Raw genomic sequence first — 26,645 nt, forward strand, 5'->3', positions numbered from 1 at the left:
TCCCATGATCATTTTTTCTCCCACCCCACCCCACGTCTGAGCCGGTATCTTGAATAAGGCTGCCATTCCATCTGTTAGTAAACTGTTCAGTAGCTAAGGAATATCCTATTTTAAATTATACCCAGAGAAACCTTCCTCGCCTGATGTAGACTAATGACAGAGTCAGCCGGCAGAAGGCCACAGCCCAGTTGCAGTCAGGGGCTGGAGAAGCCATCCCATGAGGTGAAGCTGGGGTTTGGGCCAACAGTGGAGAAGAGGAGGGTGCTTGTACTCAGGTATAGAGTAGCGCACCCCCCACTCCCACCCCCCTACCCCGACTTCCAGGAATGATGTGTAGCCCTCCCTACTTGGCAAAACGCAGCGCCCCTGGGCATCTTGCGAACTGAAGTCATTTGGCACTAACAGAAAGACTTCTGGGTAAGACTTGGGCTTCTCTTAAGACTAACCTCAGAGGTTCTCCACTTTGACCCACACAGCAGCCCCTCCCAGCTTCAGGCCAGCCTGCTCCAAACTGCCAGAGGAACGGACTTCTCAACGGAAGCTCTGAGTGGTGGACTCGGGGACCCAGGCCAGCGCTGCCGCAGGAGACGAGGGGGAGGGAGGACGAGGCGTTCTGGCCGGGTCACTGCACAATCCCAGAGTCCACCGACGTCTGTTTGCGAGTCGTCTTTGGGGGCGGAGGTGGAGGGGTTTTGCTGGGCAGCGGGGGCGGCAGATGCTGGAAAACATGAACGTGAGGTAGACGCTTGTTACTGATGCTCATACGTGGCTCAGGAGGGGAGGGTGCTATTCAGCTCACCATCGGGATCAATGTGACCCAAGATCTGGCTGTGCGACTTGGGCAGGCCAGGGCTGCTTGCGGTGACCAAATGGGGGCTTGTTCACAGAAGTCTGCCTACCCCCCAAGGTACAACTACTGTGCTTTGCATGATGTCTTGACCAAATGGGCGATTGATCCACAGATCCTGTAGAGAGTCCTGATTAAAAGAACAATGTGGGATGGAATTTCAAATTCTCACTGACATTCTGGAGTCACTAAGGCTGTGTGAGGCCCTGAGAAAAAAACATGTGAACCAAAAATATCCCCTGAAGTCTTTACAAAACAACTGTTTAGCTTAATTGGTAGAGAAAGTCAGCCTTGGACACTGAGCTCCTTTAAAGAGTTATCTACCCTTAACAGTGAGCCCTAACCAAAGAGCAGTCAGTTCTTACAGCTCAGCCTTGAAACTTACGAGGGATCACTAAAGACATGGGTGCTATAGCCAACGGTGGTGAGGAAATCAGAGCGTGCCTGGCTATCCAAAAGAACGAATAGCGTCTGGGGTCTTTAAGGCACATCTTCAAACAAGCAGCCACGTAAGTGAGGGGCCTGAAAACTCCGCTTGGAAGAAGTACACCAGCCTGTGTGATGCAAGGATTGTGAGTAACAAATCCAAGATCAGATGATGGAATTGTACGAGAGCTGAACGTCTGAGCACTCAGTTTGCAGAAGGCCATGGATGAGAGTGAAAGCCCAAAGTCCATTTGTGGATGTCCCCTGTTGATTAAGCCGCCATTGAATTCCCTCACCATTGACCAGGGATGTGACTGGCCTTGCCCTCAGAAAAAAGTTCACTGGAAAATGGGCTAATGCAGATATAATTGGGTTACAATTTAACATCCTATCATTTGCCTTCCTTTTTAACCCATGTTTACTTTGTTCTAGTTTTCATCATTTTCTGTTTTCTTTTGGACTAAGGTTTTTATGTAAATATTTTGGTATGATTTTCTTTAGACAGAAACTAGGATAAGATAGACCGAAACTACAGAGAGGCACTGGATTTGTAGCTTCTTGGGGTTATGGCAGAGGAGGTTAGGGGTGGGATGAGCTAATTCTTATGGGTACAAGGATGGAGAACATGTTCTAAATTTGATTGTGGTGATGATTGCAACAACTCTTTTTATTATATTAAACTATTGAGTTTGTATGGTACGTGAATTACATGTCAATAAAATTGTTAATAATATAAAGAGAACTTTCTAGATGGGAAGCAGTTGGCAGCAGGACCGCCAACGGTTAGATAGGAAGCTTGAGTGGGGGCGTGAGTTCTGTTCACGGGAGAGGAGCACTTGGGAAGGCAAGGTGAAATGGCTACACAGCTTGAAGACTGTCCCCGAGGTCACAGAGCGGTAGGTGCAGAAATGGGTGAACTTCCTATGCTCTGCAGGTATACAGATTCAACAACAAAAATAAAATGAATCACCCAGAAACCGAAGACGTAACCGATCCCTAAATGTTCATCAGCAGAAACGAGCTCTCTCCATTTACGTGGATGTAGTGCTGATGCACGGTACAGAGTGATGACGTCATCAAGACTAACAAGGGTACACACACACACACACACACACACAGGCTTGTTCCAAACAAAACAGGTCAGGCAGGGCTCCGTAGTCAGTCGGTGGCTGCAGACACGTTCTCTCAGGAATACACTTATCTCTACCTTGCTTGGATCTCCAATCAATGCTCAGAGAAGCAGCAGTCAAGAGATCAAAAGATGAGCTGCATTCGAGAAATCTGCTGCACAAGACCTCTTTAGAGTGTTGAAAAGCAAGGAGGTTATTTTGAGGACTAAGGCGTGCCTGTCCATGGAAAGGTGGACACTGACTAGAGAAGACTGGAGCTCACTGGGCACATCGGAATCCTGGTGCTGGAGAAGCATACTGAAAGGGCCATGGTCTGCTCAAAGGACCAACCGGTCTGTCTTGGAAGAAGTATGGCCAGGGTGCTCCTTGGAAACAAGGATGGCAGGACTTTTTCTTACGTACGGAGGACATGTTGTCAGGAGAGACCAGTCCCTAGAGAAGGACATCACGCTTGGTAAAGTGGAGGTGTAGTGGGACGGAGGAAGACCCTCAATGGGCTGCATCAAGGGACTCAAATGCGGCAAAGGTTGTGAGGCTGATGCAGGACCAGGTAGGGTTTTGTTGGGTGTGCACAGGGTCACCATGGGTCAGAACTGACTGATGACATCTAACAATGACAATCGCAGTCTCCTTAAGGTGCCAACAAAATGCAGGGCCAATCAGAGTAGTAGCTTTCCAGGGCATCTGCTGGGTCAGTTCATTTAAGACCAGAGTATTCAGCTCAGAAGACTATGGTAACATGTTGGGGTGGAAGGTGATTCCCTAACGGGCCATCTTGATAAGACTCTCCCCAAGAACACAGGGCAATCCTGGGGCTTTTTATGAAGAAGTGTGGGGAAAGTTGAAAACGGCACCAGGGAGAAGATGCCAGGAAGGTTGCACCAAGGAGTCTTTCCCACCAGACAGGGCATCACCTGCTCATTCGTGGAGGGTCCTAAGCTTTCCTGGGAGACTTTCATTGGGAAACCTGATACCATCCATGCTGCAGCCCGGACCTGGCCCCTTCAGACTTCTCCACACACTCAAACTACATGGGAAGGAACACAGTCTGAGCCCCTGAGATTCTCCAACCGCTGCTTGGCGGGACGAGGCATGGAGAGTGCAGGCGTCTCCAGGGAAGGTTGGAGAGGGGGAGGCGCCACCGTCAGAAGTGCGGAGACCTGGACGGCGGAGAAGCAATAGCTTCATGCTTTGCTTTCGCTGTGGATTAAGAGTCTCTGTGGTTGGAAAGAGGGAACCGATGACAAGGATCTACTTATAACCTCCTTCCTGGGGGACGGACAACAGAAAAGACATCGGGCAGTGTAAGATATGGCAATAGGGACAGCAGTGTAAGATGGACAACAGGGAGGCGTCGGACAGTGTAAGATGTGACAAAACAATAATAATTTATAAATTATCAAGGGTTCATGAGGGAGGGGGAAGTGGAGAGGGAGGGGAAATGTGAGGAGCTAATACCAAGGACTCAAGCAGAAAGCAAATGTTTTGAGAATGATGATGGCAACAAATGTACACATGTGCTTGACACAATGGCTGGCTGGCTGGCTGGATTGTGATATGAGTTGTATGAGCCCCCAATAAAATGATAAAAAAAAAGTCTCTGTGATTTTGCAGCAAAGCTGTTTGACTTATCCCAGTGTGTATGCCAAGTCCAACAGGCCCTGGGAGCCAGGAATACATACTGTGAAAGCCCCTGGTATGAGTCTCCCAAACCAAGCCAGGCCAAGCCAAGCCAGGCCAAGCCAAGCCAAGCCAAGCCCAAAGTCATGCCATTGAGTTGGCTTAGATACACAGGTCAGAGTGCACTTCCAAGACAGCAACTCTTTAGGGGAACAGAAAGCCTCATCTTTCTCCTGAGGAGCGGCTGGTGGGTTCAAACGGCTGATCTTGCAGATAGCAGGCCCACATGTAACCCACTACGCCATCGGGGCCTCGAAGAGATTTCCAGATGGGCAAACCCACAGAGCAGAAAGCAAATAGGGAGGCACCAGGGAAGGGGTGTGGGGGGTGGAAGGGCGTAGCTTGCTTGGTATGCAGGGTTTTCTCTGGTGCGGCGGGATTGGTGCAGCCCTGTGAACATGCTAACTGCTGCCAAACTCTCCACTTCCAAGCAGTTAAAATGATGAATTTCAAGCTAGATGCGTATCCCCCGTGTAAAAACAGAGCGCTGTGATTGATCGTTCGTCTCTGGAACCTGGCTGGCTTCCGAATCAGACAGTTCAAACGATTGGGATCAGAGGGAACCCACCCCAGGGATGGCAGCCCCTGCACCACCCCCCACCCCCCACTGCCCTCTGAGCCAGAACAGACCGAACAAGGAGGCTGGGGGAGGGAGGGTGGTGCCCAAGATGGAACAGTGGAGGGGTGTGGGGGTGGGTGGGGCAGAGACGAGAAATTTGACTTGGGGTGCAGAGCCAGCAGGCTCCTCAGAGGCAAGGATGGCGAGACTTAGTCTCGAGCACTTTGGACATGGTGTCAGGAGAGACCAGTCCCCGGAGAAGGACATCGTGCAGGAAGAGTGGAGGGACAGCGGGAAAAGAAGAAGCCCCTCCACGAGATGGGTTGGCACAGTGACTGCACACAATTGCAGGCTTGAACAGAAGGACCACTGCGAGGGTGCAGCCCTGGAGACAGACCCAGGCCGAGCAGAGGAGCCGGGGACCCTCAATGAGGTGGCTTGGCTGCATTAAAGAGCAATAACCGTGAAGATGGTGCGGGACTGGGCAGTGCTTATTCTGCGCCTCTCTCTCTCTCTCTCTCTCTCTCTCTCTCTCTCTCTCTCTCTCGGTAACCGCTGGACGGCACTAGGTGACAACAGCGTGGAAAGCCAGAGAGGATATTGGGGAAGCCTTATCTGGAACTTGGTGGACCAGCTGAGGGTCGGAAGGAAGCTACCAGACTCCCTGTATCCAGCCAGCTGCCCAGCGTGGGCAGTTGTGGGAGGGAGTTACGTGGAGGGCCCCCACTCCGTGCTCATCTGAACCCCCTGAAGTGACCCTACTGCCAGACATGCAGCTGGAAGGAGTGGAGGGTCTGGAGGTGAAGTCATACTAGGTCTAGGGTGCCCCCGGGGCTTGTACAATGATGGGTGTCCAGAGGGGAGGGAGGGAGGGGGAGGAGAGGAGTTGAGCAGCGAGTGTCGGGTCACCAGTGCAGGCTGGGGGAAGCACCACAGCTGTAAGACAGACAGGAGGCCGTGTCTTGCTTGGAGCTTCTAGAGGGCACTGGCCTTTCCAACGCCTTGGCTTTTGACTTGACTCCCCAGAGCCCGAGATAACAATGTTTTCTTGTTTTAAGCCGAGAAACAACAACAATAGCAATACCATGGACCTCCCTCGCATAATGGAGCTTGTGGGGACGCTGGGGGAGAGATGGGGTGACCAGAAGCTGCGGTGTGGAGGCGGGGCTCTCTGGGGTCAGAAGGGGCAGGGCAGGAAACTCCAACAGAGGCGAGGAGGCCACCGGAACGGAAGGCTCTAACCGTGGCTCACACGTTGTCACGTGACATTCCGGACGTTTATCAAGCCATGCTGTGGCCTCTGCCCTAATTCGGGAGGATGCCTTCCCATCTGCTTGCTCTACGAAAACTGCTGCAGGGCTTGCTCTCGAGGAGAGCAGTGGCCCCACTGTGCGCTGGGCTTAGCACTGGTAGGTGTTCTGCTGCCCCCAGGACACTGAGGAATCAGGGCCCAGGGTGGCAGGTAACCTGCTCATGGTCCCACGTGTGGGTCAGAGCAGCCGGGCCAGGACTCCAGACTGTGCCCTGATGTTCCAGGGGTCGAGGTCTGGGCCTTCCACGCAGGAGATCTGGGCATGTTCCTGGCCCACCCGCAGTCACCACCTGCCTGCCAGTGGGGGCAGGTGTGTTGCTGTGATTCTGAACAGGTTCTGGGGAGGCTTCCAGGAGAAAATGGGCTAAGAAGCGAGGTCTGGTGGTCGCATTCTGAGAACGCAGCCGCGAGACCCACACCGATGGCGAGAGTCTGACCCACAGCCTGTCCGCGGGCGGCAGGGGCTGGGCGGCATTTCACTCCCCTGTGCTCCGGGTTGCCGAGAGTGGGCTGACATGCTGGCAGCCAACCACAAGGACAGGGGGCCACAGGACAAGGGAACCATAGGTCTGCCCAAGCCGGGCGCCTTCGTGTCCCCAGCAGGGGTGGACTCACTGGGCGCGGGGGCTCAGGTGTTGGCCTATGTAGCAGCCCGAGCACAAGCCCAAGGCACTGACCAATTTCTACAGGGTCCCTCAAAAGACATTATCTGCCCGAAATGAGTCCTAATAACCTGTGCCCGGGGCGGGGTGGGGGCAGGGGAGATGAGGTGCTGGGCCCTCAGTAGGAAGACCTTTCACCCTCCACCGTTGGTGCTACCAGGTGTGTGTGTGGTGGTGGGGGCAGGGGGAGTGGGGGGGGCTTTACACTGTACATGTGCACACATCTCTGTTTCAGTTTTACCAATGAGTGAACGATGCAACGGGACACAGGCCCACCAGCGAGGAAGGACCCGAAGCCAGGAAGCTCACGGGTGCTCCCGTCCCCTGAGGATCAGGTGCTGTTAACGGGTCTTCAGAGAAGAAGTGAACTAAAAATGGGCACCTGTTTTTTCAGTTGGGGAGCGTTGCATTTTCAAGTCAATTTGGGAAGATTGCTAAATGAAACAGAATAGAACCACGCTCAGAAGGGCCCCGGCTTAGGAAGGCCCGGGATGGCAGGGGCCGGACCAGGATGTGGGGGGCTCACTCAGGCCGGGGTGGGAAGCTGGGCTTGGGCTGAGTTTCGGGGCAGGCCGAGCAGGCCACCACCCCTGTCTGAGCAGCGGTGTCCCCTCCTTGGGCTGGGATCCCTTTCACAGCCCAGACCCGCACAGACCCGAGGCCCAGTGGAATTGGCTCCCCTTCTACTCCCTGTGTGTCGATGGGTGGCATCCTCGCCCGCCAACCTTCTGGCATTGTCCGCAGCTATTACAGTCTGGACTGTAATGGGAGAAAGACGGGGCTTTCTACTTCCAGTCTCGGACACCCACGGGGACAGTCCTACCCTGTCCTCTAGGGCCACTCTGATTTGGGCTCGACTTGATGGCCGTGGGTGGGTGGTCTTTGCTCTACGAGAGTTTGAAGTGCCCTGGGAGTGACCAAGATGGGACGCAGAGAGGAAGTGGGCACGCGCAGCTGGGAGCTTGTCACCAGCGCAGTGCGAGCGCCGGGAGAGGGCGGCCGGGGCGCAGTGACAGCGAGACCCGGGGGATGGGCAGCCCCGGCAGGTGAGACGGAGACCTTCCTCGGAGGCTCAGTTGGCTCTGTGTGAGGAAGGAAGGCTGCAAGGACAGGAGTGTGACGCACTTGTCTCTTACCCGTTACTCCAAGTCCCCTGACTCACCGAGAAGTGACGCCAGCAGAGCCTTCTGCTCAGCTCACCGCACACAAGCAGCAGCAGCGGGGAGGGGGGAGCAGGAGCAACACCCGGTGCTTCAGCATCACCGAGGGGCACCATGGGAAGAGGACTCACTGATGGCTCTCACCATTGTCGGGGCTGGGGACCAACTCCGGCGTCAAGGCCTGACGACTGGTTTGCTTACAGGGGCAGGCTGATCAGGGGTGGGCCATGGAGGACCAGGAGACAGTCACATGACAGCAACATTGAACAGCAGGTGTCCCCAGTGCTAAACACAAGGGTGCCAGCACCTTCTTAGTCAGCACAGCGGCAGCCCAGGGGACTAGTCTGAAAAGCCATTTTCCAAGAGATGGCAGCTGGGAAACCTGGGCCATCAGAGGGGGACAGTAGGATACTGGTTACTGGCCCATCGGGTGGGTGGGGACAGGAAGACACTGGTCACCCCCATGGCAGACAAACGGTCACCAGCCTAAATTAGCCCCCAGGGGCTGGACAAGGGATGCGCCCAGGTGCCTCCTCCCTGGCCCTTGGCCCTTGGCCACCCTCAACCAGGTCCACAGGCAGGGTCCTTGGGGGAAGGGTCACACAGCAGCCTGGGGAGCCAGGAGAGGGCATGTGGTGAGGCTGGCGAAAGGCGCTAGCAGCCGGACCTGGCTTCATGGCTTTTTAAAACGTCCTGACGTCTTCACTGGGAGGGCTCCGTGGAGGCCTAGGCTGGTGTACGCATTGAGTAGGTAAAGAAGCCAAACAGGATTTCCCAGGGTGGTGAGGGGGCAGGGAGAGGTGGGGGGCAGCTTTGGAGACGGAGAAAGGGAGAAAAAAAACAAGACAAACAAACAAAAACACAGTGGCCTCACAGTCAATCCTGACTCTCGGTGGTCCACTGTCTCCAAGTAGGACTTTGCTCTGCTGGATTTAATGCCTGGTTGGGGGGCAGTAGATCACCAGGCACCTCTGCTTGGCCTAGAACTTCCAGCCTTTTGGTTGGCACCCCCCAAAGAAGGAGATTACGGTAAGGAAGGTGAGGGTGGCAGCTCACACAGCTGGGGAGGCCTGAGGGCAGCTGGGGAGGTCTTGGGTCCCAAATGAGGCTCCCTCTCTGCAGGCTGTCTGTGGAGTGGCCAGGACTGCAGGCTCCAGGATGATGGCAGTATATCAGGGCAGAGATGGCACTGGATAGGCCCACGAACCCCTCTACTGAGTGATGACTTAAACCCACTGGCTCCAGGCCAGGCCAACCTCAGCTCATAAAAGTCCCCTCTCAAAGTCACAGCTGCATGACACTCCCTAATTCCCTACTTCCCGAATGGGATGGTGTGGTAGTTACATAATCTGATGTCAATTTGAGGATTAAGAATGTAGGGGTGGAGTCTAGCCTGTCAATCAGGAGACAGCCAATGAGGATTCATGGAACTCTTGTATTCCTCCTTGGAGGTGGGAGTCTCTCTCTCTCTCTCTTTCTCTCTCGGCTCACTCCCTATGAGACATTTCTGAAGAGAAGCCACATGGACCTACCCGGATGCATCCAGAACCCTGGGAGCTGGAGAAGCCATGTGGAGACCCCTGCCAGTGTTGAGATGCTCACAACGCCACTGGATCCACAAGACTTCCCACCCACTGGCCTGGGATCTTTCTGCATTCGACATCATTGCATGTGTTTCGTGAGTCTGAAGAGGACTTTTGAAGGAGCCATGAGAGGTGGGCTGTGTCTCGTGTCCTATATCTGTCTAGGACAGTGCCCAAACGCCTGTCCTAGCTGGTTCTCATAAACTGCTTCCTTACTGCAAATGGTAAGGAATCTGGGGGAGCAACTGCAAACAGTGTTCCCTGGTGGAAAGTAAACAGGACCGGTACGAGCTGAGATAGGGAACTCACTCTCAAGGCTATGAGAAATTCAAGCATGGGAATAGCAGACTTATCTGGGAACACTGCCAGTATTAGTACTGAAAAGTAAAGCACTGCAGTCCACCAAGGCTGCAGTTTGTACCGCCTATGTCTGTGTCTATTTTGTGCTGCAGTCCTGTATTGTCTGTGTGTGTGTGTGTGTCTGTTTGGTTCTTTGTTCATTCTCCCTGCTCAAGAAACCGCAGCATCAACTTTATAAATTGGTATTGGACACATGGGCTGATATCGGACTGGTGGACTTGATCTGGACTGGGCTGTGATGTTTTCACAAGATTCAGCTGCTCTTGTAGATAAAGCTCTTTCTGTAATGTGTGTCTATGAATTTGTTTCTCTAGTCTACCTGGACTAACACGGACAGTCTATATGGTAATGGCAGGCTGTGTGAGTGGAAGGCAGGCCATCCTCGGATGGAGATGCTGTTCGGTATGACAATGGCATAGACCACACCTCTGGGACAGCAGGGACCAGCACCAAGTCCCAGCCAGCCCCTATATGGGTCTCACCAGCTCACAGCAGGAGGGACCAACATGAATTATGCAGTGCTGCTTGGCTGCTGGTGGAGGGGGCACAGGGGCTTCTCCTGGTAAGGGGAAAGGTATCAGAGACCCTATACTCACCCTCTGGTGTGGGGGAGGGGGCGGAGGCGTCAGCGAGCCTGAGTCCGGGCTTTCCATCACGTTCCCATAATCAGCCATGCCGCCCTTGAGAGGCAGTGGGGGAGGGACACTGGCCACGTCCATGGCGGCCATGCCATTCAGCTCCAAACCTGGAAAATCACAGTGACATCCTGACTGAGCCCGGGTGGACACATGGAAGCCCCTCCTTCCCTCCGAGGGAAGCAGAGGAAGCCAGGATGTGCATCCATGGGGGGAAGAGGGTTGGGAACTCAACTTGGGCGTACCTCCTGGCAGCCACGTTCCAGTGGGAGAACACCAGATACCACTATGAAGCTTCTAAACTTCAGAGTTCCTGATGCAGCACCATGTCAAGATCCCCGAGCCCCAGGACCCCCCGCCCCCTGGAGCCATGGCATTGCATGGCCACTGCAGCTGCCATTCTAAAGTCCAGCCTGACCCTGCATGTGCAGGCTCCTATGATTCTTGCTCAGAGAGCAGAGGGGAGTGGAGGGTGTGGTGTGGTGGCTGGCCTCCCTTCCAGGGGGACCTGGCCGGTGTGAAGTGGAGCTATCAGCAGGAGCGACCACGGGCTGTGCCTGTGGACGCCATGGGGACATGCAATTTCCCCAACAGAGAGGTGGAGCCCCATAAAGACACAGCACTTCCCTGACCCCTGCCGGGTCGGTCCTTTGGAGCTGCTGGGTTGTCTTTGATATCAAAGATGGAAAGGCTGACCTTCAGCGCGTTCTCCAAAGACCTTGCAGATGAAAAGAATTCCTTATCATCCCAACAGATTTCCTCTCTGCCAAGGACAGCCATCCCCTGCCTGTCTTCCCAGCCCCTCCCCACAGCCTGGGGTTTTCTTCTCTGCAGCCAGTGGGCGCACCCTCGGTTCTGCACCGACTTCACCACCCAACCACTGCTCCTGCCAGGATTCCTGTTCATCGGCCAGGAAGTACGGAGACTGGAAAGAACGGAAACCAGAGAGGTTGTGGTCATTACATCATCTGGTGTCAATTTGGGACTTGTGAGGATTAATAGTGAAGGGGTGGAGTCTAGTGTGTCAGTCAGGTCATAGCCAATAAGGCCTCTGTGTGGGCGTGGCCTTCTCCTGAGGATTCTGGGAAATCCTGTTTATCTTCCTTGGAGGCGGGAGACATCTCTCGCTCTCTAACACTGGCTGGGAGACATTGCGGCTGACAAGACACATGGAATTACACTAATGCCCTGAACTGGACCTAAAGCCACATGGACCTATCTACACTGATGCGACCAGACCTCGGAAGCTGGAGAAGCCACATAGAAACCCCTGCCAGCGCTGAGATGCTTACAATCCCACTGGATCCAAAGACATTCTACCCACTGGCTGGGGATCATCCTGCATTCAGTGTCATTGCATGTGTTTCATGAGTCTGAAGAGGACTTTATAGATTGGTATCGGGCATGTGGGCTAATATCGGACTTACGGACTTGATCTGGACTGGGCTGGGATGTTTTCTCAATGTTCAATGGCTCTTGTGTATAAAGCTCTTTCCTATATGCTTATGAGTCTCCCTGGATTTGTTTAACACAGAGGTGGTTCTGACTCAGAATGGAAGGCTGTTGGTTTGGGGTTACTGTTGGTTTGGGGTTAATGCTTGTGGTGGGTTGGACAGTGGCCCCACCTTCAAGTTCATGTCCACTGGGAAACTCAGAGCTGGCCTTATCTGGAAGCAGGGTTTTGACAGATGCAATCAATTCAGAACTGTGGGGGTCTCGATGCTGAAACTGCTGCCCATAGGAGGGCTGGGTACAGAGATGTGTGGGAGAAGGCTGTGGGCCCAGGGACACAGAGTGGGGCTGATGTGTCCACAGGACAAGAAGCGCCTAGGGTCACCATGTTGACCACAGGCAAGGAGGGAGGTGTGGCCACACCCCTCCCTGAAGCCTGGGCAAGGAACCAGCCCTCCTGAGAGATAGATGTCAGATTCCCGGCTCTAAGGCAGAGAGAAAATACCATTCCAATTTGTAGGACCCTTGACAGGTTGCACAACCAGGAGAGGAGGCCACAGCCCTGGGTGGGCAGTGCTTCCGCCTGGCTTTTCTCTTAGGAGAGGAGGGTGGCTGTGTGGGCTGCCCTTCAAGTCTCCTTCATAGGGTCTGGGAGGTCTGTGAGGGTGGGGGTGGAGAGCTGAGCACGCAGGCTGGCTTGGTCCAGATCTGCTGGAGTCCAGCCCCTGTTAAGGCAGGCACTTATCCAAGCCCACTCCCAGGCCACCCAGAATGGAAGCAGTTCTAACTTTAGCACCTCGGGCCGAGTGGATGCCCAGGCACTGGTGACTGGGACGGACGTTGCCCTACTTACTGGACTGCAGGCTGAAGCTGAGCTTGGCCCGAGGCGTGACCGGAGGGGGCGTCTGCTGTGAGGCTGGTGGGGACGGGGACACAGAGAAACGTCGCTCACCCGCCATGGTGTTGATGACCTGGCTCTTGGGTCTCTGGGGCCGCAGGGGGCTGATCTGTAGGGTGGGTGGGGGGCGGAAAGACAAGGCCTGGGTCTCCCATGTCCCTCTTCCTCCCCCATACTGGGCTGGTATAAAGAGCTTTGTGAGCACCCTCTCCCTCCCCCCAGCCACTCCAATCCCTTCCTATGAAGGATCCGAACTGCTGGAAGGAATCAGAACTAGGAGAGGCTCAGCCAGAGGTCAGGGGATCATCTAGGATACTGGTCAAGTTCAAAAGCACACTCCAAGACTCTGGGGGAACCTCGCCAGGAGCTGCTGGAGGCCAGAGGGAGGGAAGAACCATTGTTCTTGGCATTTACTGAGGCCATGAACCACTGCACTGAGGCCCAGGGGGCTCGGCTGGTGACAGGCAGAACCAGGGGCTCTGCAGCATCTGGGGATGCAAGGGCAGGGACAAGGGGGACTCTGCGCATCCAGTTATTCCTTTATAGCCAGTTCACCAGGACCCAAAGGACAGCCCTCTGGTAGTCAGTGGTGACACAGAGTGAGGGCACAAACCAGGCCCACTGCTTAGAGTCGATGCCGACCGACAGAGACGCGACAGGGCAGGGCAGAACTGCCTTCTGGGGTTCTCAAGGCTATTCATCACTCTGCGAGCAGACGGCCCCATCTTCACATCTTTCTCCTGTGGAGTGGCTGGTAGGATCAGCCTGCTGACCTTCTGGTGAGCAGCCAAGTACTTCCTGCTGCTCCCCTAGGGCTCCTTGGTGAGGGACCCCAAGACCCCACCCCTGTGGCGCTGATCCTGACTCACAGTGGCCCCACAGGGCAGAGTAGCACTCCCCACTGGGTTTCCCAGGCTGCCCTCTTGCCCAGACCGGGCGGGCCTGGTCCTGCGAGCGAGCTCACTCACTCACCGTTTCTGAGAGAATCACTGCCTCGGACCGCTGCAGGGGAGTGTCAGCTGGCTTGAAGTCCTTGTCAAATGCCTCCTGGTGCTTGCTAGTCCTCTTTTCCTTCTTCTTGTCCTTCTTCTCCTTGTCCGCATCCTCCTTGTCTAGCTTGTCCTGGGACCGGGACTGCATTTTCTTTGGCAGGAGAGGCTCCAGAACAAACCTAAGGCAAAGGTTTCTTTGAACCCGGGGCGTCCTCCCAGGCGGCTAGTGACCTAAAGTGACTCACAATGAGTCTACCGGCTGAGGGGCCAGTGGGGCTCTCCAAGGAGAGGAGGCATTTAAAAGGGGAGCAGAGAGAAGCGGAAGGAACACGCTCACCAGCTGTCATGGACAGGCTATGTTTGGAGAAAGAAGGTTACCACGATGAAGCATTCGGATCAGAAATATAACACAAGATCCTTGATCAAAAGGGGGGGAATGTAGAACAGCATTTCCAATTCTCACGGACTGTAGACTCTCCCAAGCTCCTGGAGGCTGCGTGAGCTACTGACTTGAGATCCTCTCTAAACCTAACCCCACACAGACCCCTGACGTCTTCTGAGAACAAAGCCACAGTGCGACTCCATCAGGGGACACAGTCTGTCTCAAGCATCACACTCTTGTAAGAGCAATCGGAATGGGGTCAAACGGACACCCGCAGCTCCCGGCATGGGTGACCAACAGTGGCTGACACCACCAAAAAGGGGACAGCTGGACGTGAGTGCTTCTTCATGGGAGTACGCACGGTCATCTACGATGGCGCCTTGCCTCTAGACCCGACCACTGAGGACAGAAACACGCCAAGCACGGCCATGGAGGCTGAAGTCTACGGCCCCGGACTGCAGGAAACTCCGCAGGCACGCCACTCAGCCGGGCCAGCCAGCACAATGCAGGCTCCGCATGGACGGGCAGCAGGGAAGGGGCTGCGCTGATGGAAACAGACATGACGAGCTAGCCCGGCCAATCCCGTGAGGGATCCCATTCCAATCAAACCGCAAAGTTCATGGAAGAGTAGGCAGAAGTGATAATGGAATTTGTCCAGCATTTGACTTTTTGATGTCCCCTTGTGCCCCCCCTAAAAAAAAAACACCCTCAAAGAAACACTTGTGTGCAAGTGTTCATCGCTCACAGAAGCCAAAAGGTGGAACCAAACAAGTGTGCACCATCCAGCGGACGGAGAACTCAGAGGCGCTCAGCCCTGCGGCGGAAGGTGACCAGGCCCACCAAGTCTTCAGGAAGCCCTGACACAAGCCACCACAGGGCTCGCTCTCGCTCTCTCTCTTGCTCTCTGTCTCTCTGTCACTCCCTCGCATGGCCACCGAGTTGTTTCCGGCTCATAGCGACCCCGTGGGGCAGGGCAGAACCACCAGAGTGGGCTTCTGAGTCTATAAACCTGTACGAAGAGCAGAAAGCCTAGTCTCCCTCCCCCCTCATGGGCACACCTTGAAAACAGTACAGGGAGCACTGTGAGTCAGACACACAAGGGCAACCCTGCCTGGCCCCCACGGGCAGCATCCTGCGTCGGTGACCACGCAGCAACAGGAATCAACCTCGGCTAGGGCTGCCTGACTGGGACGCAGCCCTGTGGGGATGGTTGTGGTGGGTGGCCCAACGGTGTGAATGGGCTGAACTTCACCGGCCTGCGCACTCGGGACAGCCGATGGCAAACTGTATGTCACCTCTATTTAGGGACAAGGAACGTTGTTTCAAAGGGTGGAGGTTGCCTACCCTGGTAAAGTTAACACAGAGGAGCCTCAAAAGGATCCTGAAAGTAACACGGGGGCCCCTCGCAGGGTCATTAGTCTCAGAGGGTCTCTGTTTCAACGATCATCCCGATGTAAAAAATCAGAATCAAGGGTAGGGTGCTGGGTGACCCACCATCCCTCCTCCCCAGGTGACCCTCCACCCCCCAGGTCCCCGTGCCCTCTGCGGCTGCACCCGACTCACGCATCAGAGCCCGGCCGTGAAGGGGCGCTGTCGGATGACAGGGAGGACACGGAGGCTACGGACAGCGGCCGGGACGATGAGGGCATGGTGAAGGAGCGGACCATGGACCGTGGACGGCTGCCTCTCCTGTCGTCCAGACTCGAGGGCTGAAGGGGAGGGAGACAGACAGAAAGACAGACAAACAGAGGTAGGGAGAGAGCCAGAGCCAGAGAGAGAGAACAAGTAAAAGAGAGACATAGAGGGAGAATGACAGACAGACATGGATGGAAGGATGGAAGGAAACCGTGAAAGAGAGAACGAGGGCGCAAGCCGAGACAAAGCAGGTCAGAGAAGAGGGGGCGGGTGTACAGACAGACAGACACACAGAGGGAGGGAGACAGTGAAGGAGAAAGAGAGATGAGAGAAAGGCTGTTGAATGCATCCGACGATGACCTGGGGCCGACAAAGCCCACTCGCCGCCCGATGGCCTCGGCAGTGTGGACCCTCGGTCGCCATGGTTTGCACTTGTACAGCCAGTGCACGTTCTTGTTCAGAGCAGGTGACAAAAACCGCGATGGCCCCAGGCTCCCCTGAAACCTGACTAGGTTGGCGCAAACAGGGCCCCCTTTGGGTCATTTTGACTTCTGAGCTGCTTTCTTGATCAAGACCGCGGTGGCTACATGTCTTCCTGCTTTAGAACCAGGGGACCGTGGGGGGCAGTGGGAGCTCTGCCGGCCTGCATGCATGTGTCCACAGGAGAGCTGCTGCTGGTGCTACGTGGCTGAAAGTATCTTTCCTCCCCTGGACTAGCCTTGCCTGAAAGCTCCACCTCCCAGTCATTGGGTTGATTCTGACTCACAGCCACCCTGTAGGACAGGGTAGAACGGTCTGTGTAGGTTTCTGAGACTGTAAGCCTTTGTGGGAGCAGGAAGCCAGCGAGACAGGATCAGCTCCCACTGGGCCCTGTGGAAGGGGGTCAGAGACAGGAGCAAGTTTGGGGCTGGCGTGTGGGAGCTGTGGGGTAAGTCCAGCCCTGGAGGGGAGACTGAGGCCTGGTGCTGGCCAGGGTGGGCTCAGGAGGACGGGGGCACATTCTGGGTGGAGTGTGCTGGGCTGTGGAGCTCGAGGGTCCCCCTGGAAGGCTGTTCAGACGTGAACAGAGCACTGAGCACAGGGGGATCACCAGGAGATGGCCTGCAGTGGGCAGGTCCCGTGAAGAAAGAGGAGGATGAAGGAGCTGATAAGAGATATAGAGCCCCACCCAGAAGCTTTAAGATCCAAGCTGTCACTCAGAGCCAAGACCAGCCTCCGCGACAGTTTCTGAGCCTATTGGTGCTCCAGGTATCCCAAGGGCCCTCCCTTCCCTGCTCTCAGGACCCCAAGAGGCTGGGCTACTGCATTCTGGGCCAGGGCAGGCTGGTTCCAGAGCCAGGCCTGGTGCGGACCCCACGGGCAGCTGGAGAGCCGGGACCAATGGACCACGGAGCTTTAGGGTCACACAGTAGCCCTCGCTCTCAATGGCTTAGGCTGGCTTCCCTTGTAACAAATGGTTTATAGCCGGTCAATGGACTTTTTATCTTTAAATCCATCCTTCCGAATGGGGAGGATGCTGGATTGCTGAGGGGCCTCAGGTTCCCCAGCACCAGAGAACAGGGCAGCTCATCTCTAGCTACTTTTTACAGTCACTGCTCTTGGGCACTGATGGGACCCCGGCTGGCCCCTGCCCTGCTCCCAGGAGTCTGCCACTGCGGCTGTCAGCAGGGCCCCAGTGAAGGGGGACTGAAGAGGCTGCTAAAGGGAGCTGGAAGATTCACACCCAATTCTGACCCCAGTCATGCTCACAGTGAGAGTGGCCAACCCCTTCTGGGGTGCCCTGGCTGTCCTTCCAGAGAAGGGAGTTTGCAGGATGTGATGGTGGTGTTAGGTAGCAAGATAGGGGTTGTTCCTCTCCATGCCTAGGGGCTCCCTACAGGAAGCTGGAAGCCTAAGGGCTCAGGCCCTTGAGCTGGGGGGAGAGGGTATAACACCTGGATTGCCCAATCTAGGCCAGGTGGGCTTAATTCAACCAATAGGGTCAACCAGTACGGCTGGCCACGCCTCCCAGTTGCAGGCCAGAACCAGGCGCCCACCCTCTCTTTCCCCGCTTCTTTTCTGCCTTCCGTGTGGCTGTGCCTGTGGTCTCTCCCTGTTCTCTGGCCTCAGGTCACCACGTGTGGGTGTGTAGTCCCACGAGGTTGCCTGTGCTTTTAACTGTAAAACCTGAAACTTCCTCCATCCTTTATAAAAACTCACTTGGATCACGAACCAGGCTTCGGCGTGAACTTCTTTCTTGTGGGAAGCCAAGAATCGAGGTATTTCCCACCCGAGGGCTCTAACAGCGGCTGGGGGCAGCTTCCTTGGGGCAGGGGGCAGGGAGGCACCAGAACTTGGGTAGGGACACTCCGCCTGGACCCGTGGCTGTGTCCCAACCCCTGCGGCCAGCAGCAGGCCTCTGGAAGCCGAGAGCCCGGCACGAGGAAGATGGGAAAGATCGGGCAAACAGGCCAGGGGGCTGCAATCTGGAAGAAGCCTTTAGTTGGCTGAGGACCTAAGAAAACTCCCATCACGCCTGTGTGGATTTCTTAGAAAACAGGAACAGTGGCCTCAGACTTTGCCGGTGATGAGATGCCAGTGCTCACAGCCTCTTGCTGGACCTCCACTCTGATTGCGAGGGCTGTGACTTGCAGCGAGGGCCCTCCCGGGGGCCGGCAGGTGGGGTGGGGTTGGGGTACTCTGACTGCCAAGCCAGCTCACCTGGAGCAGCCCACTGTGGGGCTGGGTAGGGGTGAGGGGCTCCCGTCCCAGAGCTGTCAGAGCTGGCTGGGGGACCCAGTGACACCCTCACTGATGAACAAACGCCAGGTCCTGGGGGCGCCGAGGAGCCCCCTCAATGAGGGTCCCTGAGGTCTTGGAAGAAGCTGTGCTGTGCAGAGGCACAAAACTGCAGCTGGATGCCCAGGCCCTGGCAGTGCCACCCATGCAGGGCCTGATGGGTGTATCAGAGCTTAACTTCTGAGCACCCAGTTTGCAAAAGGCTACGGATGGCAGTGGCAGCCCCAAACCCATTTGCGGGGTCCCCAAAGAGATTAAGCCTCCACTGACGTCTGATCAGAAACCCAGGATGTGGATAATCTTGCCCTCTGGCAGAGCACCTTGGGAATTGGGCTTCCTCTACCTATCTGAGGCCAGCCCAGGGAGGGGAAGTTCCTCCAGGGCTTGTCTAGGCATGTCCTCAATGGAGGTCACTTCATCAGTAAGTGGGGAGGGGAGTCACATAGTCCTGAGCCATGCCCTATCCACCTCGTCCTAACCGCCTTGGTCCAAGGACCCTGGATCAATCTTGTGAGGCCTTCGAAAAACGTGTGTTCCAATCATGGCCCGTTCCTGTTTCTGTAGGTAGTCCCAGCTGTCACCGTGATGTCCTGATCTGCCACCAATCATGCTTTTGTGACAGTTTCCTCCGTCTGCCCAGGCCCTCTTTGAAAAGCGTTGTATCTTATGAACCCTTGGGTGCCATTTGCCCCCCTGCTAACAGCCTCCCTCATCCGGAGCACGTGGCTGCATCTTTGCCTCTTGAAAGACTTCATACATGTTCTCCTTACAGTCTACTTGAGATGGGGTGTCCTTTGTCCTCTAATGCACTGGAACGAGGGTCTCTGCAGATAATCTGGTTGAGTAAGGTCACCTGGATTAGGGTGGGCCCTGAAAGCCCAGGACTGGTGCCCAGAGAAATAGACCGAGAGAAGGAAGGCCACGTGGAGACGTGGGCAGCGATCAGCTGGAGCGCTGCGGAGTCGGGGAGCCCCGGAAGCACCAGAGTTCGCAGGGGAGCCCAGGGGTCTTCCCAGGGTCTTCCAATGGGAAGCAGTCCTGCAGACACTTAGTCCCGGACTCGCGGCCACAGCACTGCGACAATACCCGCCTGATGTTTTCAGCCACGTGCTGGGTTCTGGCAGCCCTCGGGCCAGTGCTGCACCTGCCCAAGCTCCTCCCAGCGACTTCCCTTCTACCTCTGGTGCCCCCACTCAGCCAGAGCCCACCCTCGCCCAGGAAGAGCCCTCCCAACTCCCTGCCCTGGTCTGGCCCCATTTTCTTTCTTCTTGAGCCGGGTCTTTGCAAACCATTTCAAACCGCAGTCACCCACCATGCCCACCCTGCAATGGCCTGTGATCTGGGTCAGCTTGGGTCACGCTGCATGCAATTGCCCCGTGTGTGGTCTTTGTAAACCTGCCCAGATGTGTCCACCACCAGTAAGTGGGCATTTGCCAATCAAGCCCATTCCCGGAGGACTTTTCATCCTGACGCTTCCCTTGGCTGGAAGCAGACTGCTGCGGGATAGACTATTCCAGGTGCCTGAGGGCCTTGAAGCCCACCCGTCTCAGCAGGCTTCCAGCCTTGTCTTCGCACCTGTCTGGGGACATGCCCCCCACGCCCCTGCCTGGGAGGCAGCCCCACTCACCATGGTGCGGACGCCATATTGCTTTTCCACTTTCTCCTTCAGCTGTTTGAAACAGGCCTCCATTCTCTCATGGAATGGCCGCAGCGCTTCCGTGACCTTGTCTCCGTGAAGCCGGATCCCTTCCGCCAAAAAAGGGATCTGGAAATGAGGAGGTTGGCGTTCCTGATGGAGGCCTGGGAGCCCGTGGCACAGGCCCAGGCCACATCTGGTGTTTCTGTTTCAAGCCAAACCCTAAGCCCACATGTCGAGTGTGTGGAATCCAACCCAACAGGACCCCAGTGGGCAGAGTGGGGCTGGCCCAGAGGGGACCACGCTGTCATCTTTATGGGAGCAGGGGCCTCATCTTTCTCCAAACTGGAGGCTTTGGGGTTAGCACTTAACCCACGGTCCCACCAGGCTCCCATTTTAACTCCAACAAGGCGAGAAACACACCGGTGGACACAGTACCCGCAAAACCAAAACATCGGTTGTGCTTTAACCTGAGTAGGTCTAGTTCGGGCCCAGGAGCACTGGTAGTGTCCTAGGTTACACGTGGGGCTGCTAACCCCAAGGTCAGTGGTTCCAACCCACCAGTCGTTCCTTGGGAGAACGATGAAGCTTTCTAGCCCCTAGAGTTTCAGTCTCAAGCCCACAGGGGCAGCTCTCCCCTGCCCGGTGGGGTCGCTGTGAGTTGACGGCAGTGAGTTCAGGGCATGAGAAGCTCTGGGGGCACTATGGGCTAGGCCCTGGGCTTCTAACGGCAAGGTCAGCTGTTCAACCCCCCTGGCTACTCCTTGGGAGAAACAGGAGAAAAATGAAGTTGTCTGCTCCCATAATGATTCATAGCCTCCAAGACCCTGTTAGATACCGGCTCACTAGGAGTTGGGAGGGGCTCGATGGGAATGGGTTTGGATTTTGGAGGGTGCCTAGCTCAGGGACCCCTTCCTCTGCCCCATCCCCGTCCTGACTGGCATGGTGTGTCTGCCCTGCCCAGGATCAACCCCTCTGTGGTCTACACCTGACTTTGCCCAGAACTCTCAGCAAAGGGTCAGGCCAGAGAGGAAGGACCTCCCCTCCCCCCCCCACCCCCCGCCCCCCCCACCGAGCCCCATATTCCAAATGTCAGCATCTGATTACATGCGATCTATCGCCCGAAGGAGATCCTTACTCAGAAAGAAGCACCACATTTATTCTTCCTGAAAACTAAAAATACTCCCTTCTCTGCCGACACTGCTGTCGCAAGGGAGTCATGCCAACAGGTCTCTTCTGAACCCAGAGACGGAGCTGACCTTTAAGTGAAAGGGGCCCACTTGAGGGACCCCTACGGTCAAAGACAATGGAGGACAGAGTGTGGGAAGACGGTCCCCCTAACCCCCATCTCTGGATTCTGTTCCCCAGCTCCTCTACCCCAGGCCTGGACCCAGAGTTAGACACTGTTCGAGTCAATCAAGCTAATAGGCTTCCTCTTAATAATTTTATAATTTCATCAAAATACTGATTAAGAGTAGATTTCCCTAATACGACAGAACACCCATCTAAAGCGAGCGGATTCACCAGTAAGCTGGGTAATAAGTACACAATTGAACTCCACAGGAACAAATTCAAGAAACCTTATCAAGACGAATCAACGCGTGAAATGCACTTGCTTACCATTTATAGCTCGCAGCTGTCGCCTCTCGAGGGGGACTGGGGAGGATGGAGCAGCGCCAGGCTCCCCAACCGTCCCCCCCATTACCCCCCACCCCCACCCCCAGCCTGCTCTCAAGCTGCACCAACCCCTGGGCCGTCTTTGTTGACAGTTGGTGCCGCTCCTGTAGCCCTTCCCGCCTGGCATCCCCTCTGCCAAAAGGCTGGTGTGCAGGTGAGATTTCAAAATAGATGGACTGTTTTAATATTCCAAATGAATGCCGCATGCAGATGGCGCTCCCTGGGGCCAGCCGCTTGGTGTAGGGCCAGCCGCGGAGAGCGCACTACTGCAATCCTTTTATTCTTGGGCAAGGGCGGTGCAGGTGGGACGGAGAATCGGGGTGCCCATCAGTGGTGGAAGGCAGGCAAGGGTGGGGCATGTACACCCGCCGCCCTGGTCGCAGGCAGCTTTTCAGCTGCTATTGTTTGTTACTTGAGTCCTAGTCCACGATGCACGGAATTTTTTAAAAGTAGCAGGACGACCTTCTTCCATCTCCTCCCGTCTTCCACACTGTGGCGCGACAGGCCCCGACCACCGCATGTGTCCACTCAGTCACATGTCGCGGCACCACAGACCCCAGCCGATCCAACCACTGGCATGTGTCCACTCAGTCACGTGTCACGGCACGACAGACCCCGAGCCGCTCCAACCACCGGCATGTGTCCACTCAGCAACTGTACTGCTGGACTGGCCCTCTCACCTGCTCGGCCCCGCCACTCTTGGAACTGCCACTCCCAAGGTCCTGCTGGTGTCAGGGAAGCTGGAAAGCTCACCCATGCTCCCTGCAGCCTGCTAACCCGGGTCCCTGCCAGTGCCATTTCCAGCAAAGCTGGCTGTCACCACTGAGGACTCACTCCACAGCCTTCCCGAATTCCTTAGGCGGTGGAGATGCATGGGTCAGATACCCCTGATGGAAACGCTGCAGAAAGGCCTGGAGGTCCCCAGAAGGAAAAGCTCATCCTGCCCTGGTCTCAGCAGAAACCAAACCAAACCAATGGGAAGCACAGCGCCCCGACAGCCCCAATGTCTCAGTTTTAACGGTGCATAACCCAACTCCCAGTGCTGAAAGGGGAGTATTCAGGGCAAGGGCTGGCGGAGGCACGAACTGAGGTCGGGTCTCAGATGCAGGCGCTGGAACCGTGGCGAGGTCTGATCAGACTCTCCCCCACTTCTTTAAAGGCCCTCCTTTCATAAGGTTATTAGGGGTGAGGACCCAGTGCTGACATCAAGCTGCTCCCTGGAGAGCAAATTACTTTCCTCTCTGGGACTGGCCACTCTTAAAATTCAATTTGCTGCAAAAGCTTGCAGAGGGGGAAAAGGAAAAAGGATGAAGAAGCAATCAATAGAAGCGGGGCGGACCAAACTGGTTTTTGTGCTGGTGATGGCTTCTTGGCTTCAGGAGTGTTTGGCACGCCGGAGCCTTAGGTTCACCTGAGCGCCACTGGACCCGCTCAGGAGTTTAACTCTTCCTGCTTGCTTTTCATTTTCTTCTCGTCACACAGGGAAATGGCCAACGGGACACTTAGGTCCCACGCGAGGTCACTGTTCACCAACCAGGTGCTCCACAGTCCTGGACTGACTGCTTCCACAGTCCTGGACTGACTGCTTCCGAAGGCTCCCAGCCTGGGGGCCACACCGAATCCCCCCCGCCCCCGATAATTTCTGTCCTTTAAAAACGCAGACACTGCTGCACTTTGCACAGCATTCAGAGGGCCGGTCCCTGTGGAAGGACCTCACCCTCACGCATGGTAACGTAGGAGGTCAGCGGAAAGGAGGAAGGTGCTCGGCGAGATGGATGGACATGGAGGCTCAAACAGGAGGGTGGAGCAGGAGCCCGCGAGTTTCCTTCTGGCTTACGTCGGGGCGCTGCGAGCACCTAACCACGGGCTGCTGGCTGTTCCACAACCAGTGGGGTCAAAGGCCACCTGGCCCTGCACCCACCATGCCCTAGACCAGCAGTGAAGTGGATCCCTGCGATCCTTGGGGCCGTTGTGCTCCGTCCTCAGCTGTGGACCTCCGGGAGCTTCTTCCCAGCCTGTCTTCCGCTGGGAGTTCTGCTGAAACCTGATCGGCGTCATGGCAACTCTCCAGCTCCTGTTGACTGAGAGGCGGGGCTGAGCTTGCAGTGCCCTGGCCGGGCGGGGGAGAGAACCTGGGTCTCCTGAGTGGGAGGGGAGAATTGGACCCCCACGTCCCTGTGTGATGTAAGTACTGGGAGTGATCAAGACTCGTTAATGTTCATCTGAACAGGAAGCAGCAGGACTGGTCCCTTCGCCTTGATCCGAAGCACAGCCTTGTTCTGAGAAGAATGGATGACCGCCGAGCGGTTGTCTGTCCACCCAGGTCCTCGGAGGGTACAGCCAGGTGACCCTGGGGATTTCACCTCAGGAATGGAGGCGTCAGACAGATGAAGGTCCTTCCTACTCCACCACCTTCCCTCATCCAGGGACCTGGGACCAAGATCTGGGGCCACCAGGGGCCACCCCTCCTGCCTTGCACAACGAGAAACCGGAGCAGAGTCTCCCACAAGCAGCCGAGCATGGTGCCTCCCCTCATCCACCAGGCTCTAGAACAGTGGTTCTCAACCTGGGGGTTGTGACCCCTTTGGGGATTGAAGGACCCTTTCACAGGGGTTGCCTTGGTCTTAGGAAGTGAGACACTGCTCCTCCACTCATCTCCAGGTGGGTCCACCCACATGCAGATATGCCCACATACGGGGCCACAACACGAGGAACTGTATGAAAGGGCCTTGGCATTAGGAAGGTTGAGAACCGCTGCTCTAGAAGGTTCTGAGACACATGGCATGTGAACAGGACACTTAGGTGGAAACACCCAAGGTCCCCCACTATAAGTCAGTGTCCTCTAAGGGATACTCAGAGGTCCAGGAGAAAACTCAGACACAGGATGGCAGCCAGAAAGTGGCAGGGAGAGGCCACGGAGGCCCTGCTGGGGGGCTGGGGGAGCAGGCGGCATGGCCACTGCCCCTCCCACCAGGTCCAGGCTGACCTGAGATGGGCCTGAGTGTTGCAGGCCCCTAAAACAGCCTGGCCCTGGGCCAGCCCCTGATGTCCCATGCCATCAGTCCCAGGGCAGCCTGAAGCCTCAGGGCTGGGCTGATCATGCTGGGCTAGGCAGGTGTGTCTCAAGGGCTAAGGTACTATGCTAAGTCCCAAGCCCATGCCAGAGAGAGAGAGAGAGAGAGAGAGTGTTCATCCTCAGGGCCCCCGGCCAGCCTTCCTCCCAGCCCCTGGCCCCGAGAGGACACCTGGCGCATGTTACCTGCCAGGCGATCAGGTCCTTGAGTTTCTCGATCTTCTCGTGGCCTTCAGGGTGCTCCTGCAGGTAGCGTTCGGTGAAGAAGGCCTGTGGGCACAGACACGCTCAGTCCTGGCCCCAGAGACCCACCGTGGGGGAGAGGGGCGGGAGACAGACTCTCCTCCCCACCCTCTCACCTCTCACTCCAGAGCTGGGGTGGGACCCTCGGTGAAATCCTACACAGCACCCACACGCCCCCGGCCCCGGGCATACCTGGGGAGGTTTGACTCAGTGGGACTAGCAGGCAGCCAAAAGGTACCCTCAGGGCTGCACTCAACCCTTTTGGATCAGCAAAGCCACAGATGACCTGGACCACCTGATCTAGCTGGGGGACCTGCTCCCTGCCTGTCCAGATGCCGTGAAGCTACCCTAAGTCCGCCCCACCCCAAGGTGTGCCCAAAGGCCACACACGATAAGCCCTCCTCCTCCAGTGGCCCGAGGGCAGGGCTGTCTCATGTCCTTTCTGTGATGTCTAGGCCGGGGTCCACAGAAAAAGCGGATTCAGCTTTAAGAGCCACGTGTTTCAACGGCTTTCTCGGCTGCTTCACCGGTAAAATGGTCAGCACCAAGGCTTGACCAAATGGACATGGCTGGGCTCCAAGGAGGCGCTATTCCAGACCAGGAAGCAGGGGGCTCGGGCTGCACCACCCCAGAGTGTCTGCCTCTGCCCGGACCAGAGAGGTGGCAGGCCCCTTCCTGCCCCGCCCTGCCTCCCTCTCCCCTTCCTCCTATTGGTTGTTGTGCCCCAGCACTGGATGGCATGGCCTTTAAGGCCCAGACCTCCTGAAGGGCTTAGGGAAGGCTCTCCAGAGCCTGGGTGACCACGGTGGGGGGGCTCTGGGTCTGTGGACCCACGGCCAGCAGAGCTGGATCAGGTCTGGTCCCCGGCTGGCCACCAGGCTGCCTCTTTGGACCAAGGCACTCTGGGACCAGGCCCTGGGTGGCAGGATGACACCCAGACATGGGGGCAGCATGGAGGGCCCTCCCTCCACCAGTGTGCCCATCTCAGTGCCTTTTCATAGTTGGCGAAGCCACCCATGACGGCCGGGTCGACGATGCCGCTGAGAAGCATGGAGAGCGGGTTGATGGGCAGGCTGGGGTCGTCCAGGTGCTGCTGCACCATGCTGTGGATCCGGTCGTTGGTCAGCTGCATCGTCTCGATGGCATTCTCCAGGGGGCTGATCTCCACCTGCCAAGAGAGGGCAGCATGGGCGGGGGGGCATGGCAAGGACGCCTGCTGGGCTCCCAGATCAACCTTCCTGCTGGGTCTACAGAGAGGGCGAGGGGCATGGACACAGGGAGATAGGGCAGTGGCCTGCCCTGTGTGTGCAAGTGTGCACAGCACGTGCCTGTGTGCAGAGTGGGGTGGAGGTGGGGGATTCCCCAAAGGACATGGAAATGTCCAGTATCGTTTAAGGTCAACTTTCTATGAACTTCCCGAAACTCCCTTGTGAGGTGTACACAACACGTGTGTTTGGAACTATCTGCAGGTGTGCGTGTGTGTGTGTGTGTGTGTGTGTGTGTGTGTGTGTGTGTGTGTGTGTGC

At 56.3% G+C, this 26,645-nt stretch overlaps 1 protein-coding gene across 1 annotated transcript in view; it reads right to left on the minus strand.

The window, feature by feature from the left end:
• Positions 1-312: 312 nt before the first annotated feature.
• The window catches only part of DOCK1 (dedicator of cytokinesis 1), a 408,265-nt gene continuing 381,932 nt past the window's right edge, over positions 313-26,645 (minus strand). Inside the window, exons 44-51 of the mRNA XM_004701236.2 lie at positions 26,112-26,288; positions 25,064-25,147; positions 20,119-20,256; positions 15,642-15,787; positions 13,677-13,875; positions 12,660-12,813; positions 10,316-10,464; positions 313-718 (exon numbers count right to left, since the gene is read on the minus strand). Coding sequence (XP_004701293.1) covers positions 623-718; positions 10,316-10,464; positions 12,660-12,813; positions 13,677-13,875; positions 15,642-15,787; positions 20,119-20,256; positions 25,064-25,147; positions 26,112-26,288 — 1,143 coding nt within the window. The 3' untranslated portion in view covers positions 313-622. The remainder of the gene's footprint in view (positions 719-10,315; positions 10,465-12,659; positions 12,814-13,676; positions 13,876-15,641; positions 15,788-20,118; positions 20,257-25,063; positions 25,148-26,111; positions 26,289-26,645) is intronic.

This window comes from Echinops telfairi, unplaced genomic scaffold (assembly GCF_000313985.2).
Source record: "Echinops telfairi isolate 266 unplaced genomic scaffold, ASM31398v2 ScPeMD7_70;HRSCAF=299, whole genome shotgun sequence".
In the NCBI taxonomy this organism is placed as follows: Eukaryota; Metazoa; Chordata; class Mammalia; order Afrosoricida; family Tenrecidae; genus Echinops; species Echinops telfairi.